Below are 7,011 nucleotides of genomic sequence, written 5' to 3'. Positions count from 1 at the left end.
TGTGCCAGATTCGTAAATGCCTGACATATAGTAAAACTGATGCGATAGGAATTAAGAATGAGACTCAAAGGACTACCTTAGTCAGATTTTTCATTAAAAAATTGTGAAAATAATGCAAGCGGCAACCAGAAATAACCTAAACATGTCTTAGTCTCTAACTGCTTACTTGACCACTTTTATGCAATTCAAATTATGAAGAAAAAAAAAGATTGAATAAAGTCTGTGGAATATCTTTAGTGAGATTTACACAAATCAACGTCTTTATACAGCTGTGCACCACCTGCACTGTTTTAAATCTTCTTAAAGATGGTTTCAGATGAGAAAACTTCTTCAGTTTCAGATTTTCAAGTGCAATTCGTTTAGGGAGCGGCTTTAGTGTTGCATATACAAAGTAAACATATTCACTAAACCACACAAGAATGATTATTACTCAAAACATTGACAGAAAAAGATGATTAACATGCATTCTAGAGAAATGATGCATCCTTGGGAAATGTGTAATGTGTAAATATATGATTGTAAATAAATAAATAACAGCATGAAATTCTGAGTATAAAACCATGATGTGCTCAAAAACTCACAGAATATTGCAACTGCATGTACAATAAAGTTATTTATTAAAACTTTGGCATTAATTACAACTCTCGACATGTAAAAAGGTGGTTTAATGTCACTAAACAGGATTTTCAGTACCAATCCAATTTGAACATTTGGGATTTAGTTCACAGTGTGTAGACAACTAGTTTGTGTTTTAACGAGGCCTTAAAAACTTTGCAAATATTACCACATCCCTTATTGTAGCTAGTTATTTTCAAGTAAGAAAACACCACAGATGTTACTGCCACTGATGATCTGAAACTCAAACTGAAAGACTTTTGTAATAAATAGAGCTAGAAAAAGAAAGGGCTTTTCCTGAATGTCTTCTTTAGGAGATTGATAACAACCACAGCACACATACCGCGGTAACAGAACAAAACTAAATCATCAGTGCCAAAGGAACATTATGCCAATTGTGTCTTTTGCACTACAGTACAAACAATCATCGGTCCTCGTTGCAAGTTTTCCTGCAACTGTTTACAGAAAAAAATGGGACTATAGTTTGAAAGCCAGCCTGTGATCTGATTAATCGCTCATTAATAACAATCACATCCTCTACTATTCAGTTTGAGTGTGGAGAAACACGTATGCAAGCTGGGAACCGTGTAACATGTCATTCCATACTTTTGATGGAAGTCCGTTTCCACTATGAAGAAAAAACTCAAATGTAATTGTAACTTTTGTCACAAGACTTTGAGGAAAAACATCAGAATTGTGAGATATAAACCCAGTATGCTGACTTTTTCCTTTGCAATTCTGAGGCTTTTTGTTTCTGCTACAAAATAAAAAAATTAAAAAAATTAAATGAATTTTTAATGACTTTTTATCTCTCAACATTTTGAGTACAAGTTTCACAATTCAATTTTTACTTCGGTCTAAAAAAATTCAAAATGAATTTCACAATTCTGATTTTTCTTTCAGTATTTTGAGTTTATACCTAGCACTTTTAACTTTAAATCTCACAATTCAGACTTTATTTTTCAGTATCATGAGTTTAAATCTCATCATTTTTATTTTATATCCTGCCACTTTGAGTTTAAAGCTCCCAATTCACTTTTTTCCCAGTATCATGAGTTTATATCTTGCAATTTTGACTTAATATCTTACAACTCTTACTTTTTTCTCGGATTTGCCAAACAAAAAATCCAAATTGTAAGATATAAACTCAGAACTGCGAGAAAAAAAGTCAGAATTGTGAGATAAATGTTCTTTTTATTTTTGTATTCAGCGGTGCAAACAGGCTTTCATAACTATAATTCTAGTAAACTTCATGAATTGTGTCTAGTTCCTAACATAACTGACACCAACAGCATGGACTAACATGGGCGTCGATTTTACAAACAAGGAAAGGCACAATAAACCGATCATAGATCAGCATTAATCAGATCCCTGGTACTGTACACAAAACTCTTCAATAACAAAAAAAACTGGCTCGTTAAAGGTCAATGGTCACAAATTAAACGTATGGGTTGAGAACTTTCATTCGCCTGTTTGCCCCTGTATGACATCATCATGACATCATCATTGTTGTCTGTTTAGAATGAATGCACTGTGGTCGTTTCCCTGGCAACCACGGAATGCGGACGGAACTCTACTTCCTGTGTTACAGTTCGTCTTTAGGAAGCGCATCATCATCGTCATCTCCCTCCTCTGGAGTCTCTTCTGTCTCTTCCTCCTCTTCCTCTTCCTCACCTTCATCTTCCTCCCCCTCATCGTCTGCTTCTGTGCTCTGCTCCTTGTTCTTCTCCTCCTCCTCTTTGCGTTTCTTCTCATCCTGTTCCTCCTTCATTTTCTTCTCAGGACCCTGCGACAACACAGACAATTTAAAATGTATCTTTAATGCTTATTAAATTATTCACCGTGCTAAAATCAAACTCTTTCACTGTCATTCTGTGTTTGGTACCTTTGTAGCACCCCATGTTTCATTTCCGAAATCCTCGGCTTCCTTCACGTCATCTGTGATTAGGAAGTTGTCAAAAATTGTGCCGGATTTTACCTGGAGGGACAAAACACAAAGATGAAGTGAATTTGTTAAGAGAGAAAAGTACCTCTTAGTGGTTTAATGTGCAAACACGGTGTAAAGAGCGATGAGACATGTGCTGACAAATAGTCATATCAGAAGTTCTAAAATAAATTTCCTCTTTCTAAACTCACTACTGCGTTTGCAACCACAAACCAGGGTTTTTATTATAATTAACTAAAACTGAACTAAAACCAATGAATTAAATACAATGTTAAAAATAGTTTAATTTTAATTTAGCTTCACTTGATGTACTAAAATAAACTAAAACAAAAAAAAGTTAATAAAACATTTTTAAATGATTCATAAAAATAGACTGTATTGTATACTGTATTTAAAAAACAAAAACTAATAAAAATTCTAAAAATACACAACAAAATTACTAAAATAATAAAGTATTCAAAATATTATTGAAAAACAAATTGCTTAAAAATACTAAAATAACTCTAATTAGGGCTTAATACAGATTTATAATTATAAATATTGATAATTTTTTCTTTTTGCATTTAAATTATCGTTTATTTAAAGTTTCAGTAATTTAGTAATTATTTGATTAATATTTAATAACTCCTCTGAAATGGCTTAAAAGAGAGAAACCATAATTTAAATCAAACCATTGCAGAAAAATAGACTGATGTTTAAAGCAAGAATTAAAATTCAGTATAAATAAACCGGCCTGACAGAGCGAATGCATGCCGTGAATACTACCACATGTGTTGCTGAATTTAATTTCTTTTTACATTTTTATATTGCTTTCTACACTGAAAAAAAAATTGAAATGATACGCAATTTTAAGGTAAGTGGTTGCAAGCATTTATAAGTTAGTCAACTAATTTAGTTTATTTAAATGTAGCTAAAATAAATGATTTGCAAGCACTTACCTTATTTTTATTTTATGTAAATTCAATGCATATTTTTTTTCAGTGTGGGGTGCACTTATATTGTTCATTTTCATGATTAAAAAATGAAAGGATACTTTATGGCAAGACTAAGGCATCTTACCTGCCAGAGATCCAGCCCAAGGACTCCAACGTTGTCAAATTTGTAGATCTCAGCATCAGGAGAGTATTCAGGGTTGTCGATTTCAGGATGCACCCAGACACCTTTGTAGTTGGGGTTGTCGATCTGTTTTGGCTTCCACTCACCCTGCACCAAAACACAACAATAAATGAAGATCAGGGATCCGGACCCCTGAGGAAGCATCCTGCTGAAGCATCTTAAAGCGTGTAAGTCTGTACCTTGTACTCTGGGTTTGGGATCATGGCAGGTTCCCACTCGCCATCCATATCTTCATCCCAGTCGTCTGGCTTCTTGGCATCAGGATCGGGAATGTTCTCTGGCTTATCCCAGTCCTGACAACATTATACAGTCAGAGTTAAAAGCTGAAAGTAACCCAGCTTAGCTGATGTGAGACCGAATCGAACCTCAGGTTTGGTGTCCGACTCGTCGTCGATCTTGGCGCGGTCGTCCCAGTCCTCAGGCTTCTTGGCTTCGGGGTCCTTGATCTTCTTTGGGGGCAGGAAGTCCCAGTCCTCCTCCAGAGAGCCAGACTCCACCTTCTCGTTGTCAATCTTCACCTCGTACGTCTGATCCGGATTCAGGATCAGTGTGTACAAGTGAGTCAATTCATCATCCTGGAGAGAAGAAAGAGATTTCGTTTAGACAGCTTGCTTTAAAATGTCAATTTCATTCTATGACAATTATTTTACAGATTTTCTAATTTTATAGATTTTCTGGCTAAAATATATTTTAAATTTAATGCTCAATTTATGTTGTAAACAGATTTCAGTGGCAAGAAATTACATTTCCAATCTCACAGTAGCCTACATTTTTGGCTTTATTTATTGCTTAATTTTATTCAAACACGTATCTTCACATATAGACAAAATATGACATAAAAGTGACATATGTGAATGAATTTTTTAATTATATTTATTCAGATCAGTTTAGTCTAATAATGTCAATGATTTATCATCATCACCTCAATTCAGTTCACATTTTGTTCTCGTCCGACAGTGTCAGTGCATTAAATCGATAATATTACTGAATACTGTCTTCTAAAACCCTGGATTTGATCTCACCTTGCATTTGATCTCTTTCTTGATGAGGTGGTTCTTGCCTTTGTAGTTGAAGATGACGTGGACCTTCTTAGTGCTGTAGCCGCAGATATCAGGCCCTGTTGAGATGATTCAGACACCGAAATATAAATCAATTATCGTTTTCTATAGTAAATCAAGGGGTTGCGGTCGACGTACCGAACATGACGTAATACTGGGAGTCTCCGTGCATGTCCGCCTGGTTGAGATCAGCCGGGAAGACTTTAACGTATCCGCCTCCGCAGTCGATCTTCTGCTCGTGTTTGACGGTGAACTGGATCACCAGAGGTTTGCCCTCGTTGCTGAAGGGCTCGAAGCGGGCGGAGGTGGCGTAAAAACGTGCATCCTGGCTCGTCTGGAGACCTGTCGGCGAAGAAAAGTCGAGCAAACTCTTCATCTGCTTCTTTCCTGAACCAAAGGTAAAGTTCCTAGGGATGTAAAAGCCTACCCTTGTCTTTCTCAGCGTCTCCGTAGAAGTTTCCGGCGGTTAGTTTAAACTGGCCATAGTCAGATTTGTGCTCAGAGTTCACCCATCGACTCTTCCAGGCATCTGCGAATTCAGAAAATAGAGTTAAAAAAGGAAGAAATAAGGCTAAAACAATATCAGAGATAGTGACTGCGAACAAGGATGAGATGGAAACTGGATTAGTATCCTAGAAAGGGACGAATCATGCAAATACACAAGTTGCTTTGGGTGTTTATTTAATTTTATTTAAATTATTATGAAGCTTATTCATTTCCAGCTCTAAAGCAGCTCTATAGAAGACTATAATGTCATTAATCAGATCAATTTAGATTCAGTCCAGTTCAATAACAGTGTCAACGTTGCAAAGTAAATCAGTTATAAGGCAAATCAGGGTTATTCCAGTTAACTAAACTAAAAATACATAATAATAAAAAAAACTATAAATATTTATTTCATCTTCAGCCAACTCAATTTGTACAAGATTTGTGCAATCATATAGCTCTTTATCTATGAACTTGAAGAGGAAAGGAGAAGAGTTTATGAGCGTTGCAGGTTCGATCACATTCCACACATGTTTAATGATTGATATTTAAGGAAGTTTGTGGAATATCTTAAGAAACTTCCTGTTCTTTCAAACCCGTTTGATAGACACGTGAAGTTTACATGTGCTAATTTAAGTTTTGCTTTCGGTTGCATTATTAAAATGTATTTACTGATGTTTGAACAAAAATGTAGTTTATACATCTTGTGCAACTAATAAATCATTTAGACAAGGCCTTAAATGACTTGAAACTGTCTTTTGCGTCATGGATCTCAAGGGGCGTGTTTTTCTCACTCAACACAGCATTTTATTGGACAAATATTTGGACACGCCCCTAAGTGCAAGATGACTCATCAGAACCTTTGGTCCCAGAATAGAAGTTTTAACTTGTTAAATTATGTATTTTGTCAACTTTTAGGAGTACACAAGCATACATAGTCTAAAATTTAACCTATTTTTTATTTTTATTTTAATGTTTTTTAAAACTTAATCCATGTCAACAACCCATGTGCCATAATGCACTTTTTCAGTACTGTACATTCATTGTGCAATGCAAAGAAAGAAAGAAAGAAAGAAAGAAAGAAAGAAAGAAAGAAAGAAAGAAAGACATTTTTATTGGTTTCGTTTTTGTTGTCAAACTAATATGCGTAAAAAAAATACTGCTAAGAGATCAAATTAACTTTGCAAACATAACAAAAGTATAATTAAGCATCACAGCTTATTAATTATTCAGTCAATAACCGATTTTAATGTCACTTTTTATATTGTGACCTACAAATCAACCATGACATGCAAGTTCAGTGATCCACTCACCTCCATCCAGAAACTGTTCTTTAAAGAATACCTCTGCATTGGCAGCCAGTGCCAATAATGAGGCAGAAACAAGCTGGAATAATGTAATAATTTGCATTTTTGTTAATAATTTGAGGAATTAACCCGCACACTCTCCGCTCCTCACGCGCTCTGCTGCCCTCAGTTTATCCGTGCCTTGGGAGTAGTGCATGGCTGCACAGATGTCTGCCGCTGATTGGTCCGCGGCTGACGCTCTCGACCAATCACAAGAGACCACGAAGTGCCTGACTCTTCCCTACAGCGGAGACTGTATCAGCCTCTTCTGCTGTTCTCAGACCAGCCGTTACTGCACGCAATGACCCGCGGTCGCGTCACATGTCAAGACAAAACTGACTCAGGATCAGTTTCCAGGATAACATCAGAGGGAAGCCGGTTGAGTGGGATTTTCACAGCGAGACGTGTACGCGGAAAACGGTGCCTACACAAATACGGGGTTTTA

General features: G+C 36.0%; 1 protein-coding gene across 1 annotated transcript; it reads right to left on the bottom strand.

Annotated features, from left to right (window-relative positions):
- Positions 1-594: 594 nt before the first annotated feature.
- calr3b (calreticulin 3b) lies at positions 595-6,726 on the bottom strand. Its single transcript, XM_026205506.1, has 9 exons — positions 6,534-6,726; positions 5,162-5,263; positions 4,873-5,076; positions 4,699-4,793; positions 4,042-4,251; positions 3,856-3,969; positions 3,620-3,763; positions 2,501-2,593; positions 595-2,401 (listed from the first exon to the last, which is right to left on the bottom strand). Exons 1-9 carry the CDS (start codon positions 6,628-6,630, stop codon positions 2,201-2,203), a joined length of 1,260 nt encoding a protein of 419 aa, XP_026061291.1. The 5' UTR covers positions 6,631-6,726; the 3' UTR covers positions 595-2,200.
- Positions 6,727-7,011: the final 285 nt, after the last annotated feature.

The sequence above is a fragment of the Carassius auratus genome, chromosome 27, assembly GCF_003368295.1.
Source record: "Carassius auratus strain Wakin chromosome 27, ASM336829v1, whole genome shotgun sequence".
NCBI lineage: Eukaryota > Metazoa > Chordata > Actinopteri > Cypriniformes > Cyprinidae > Carassius > Carassius auratus.
This window is presented reverse-complemented; position numbering and strand designations above follow the sequence as displayed.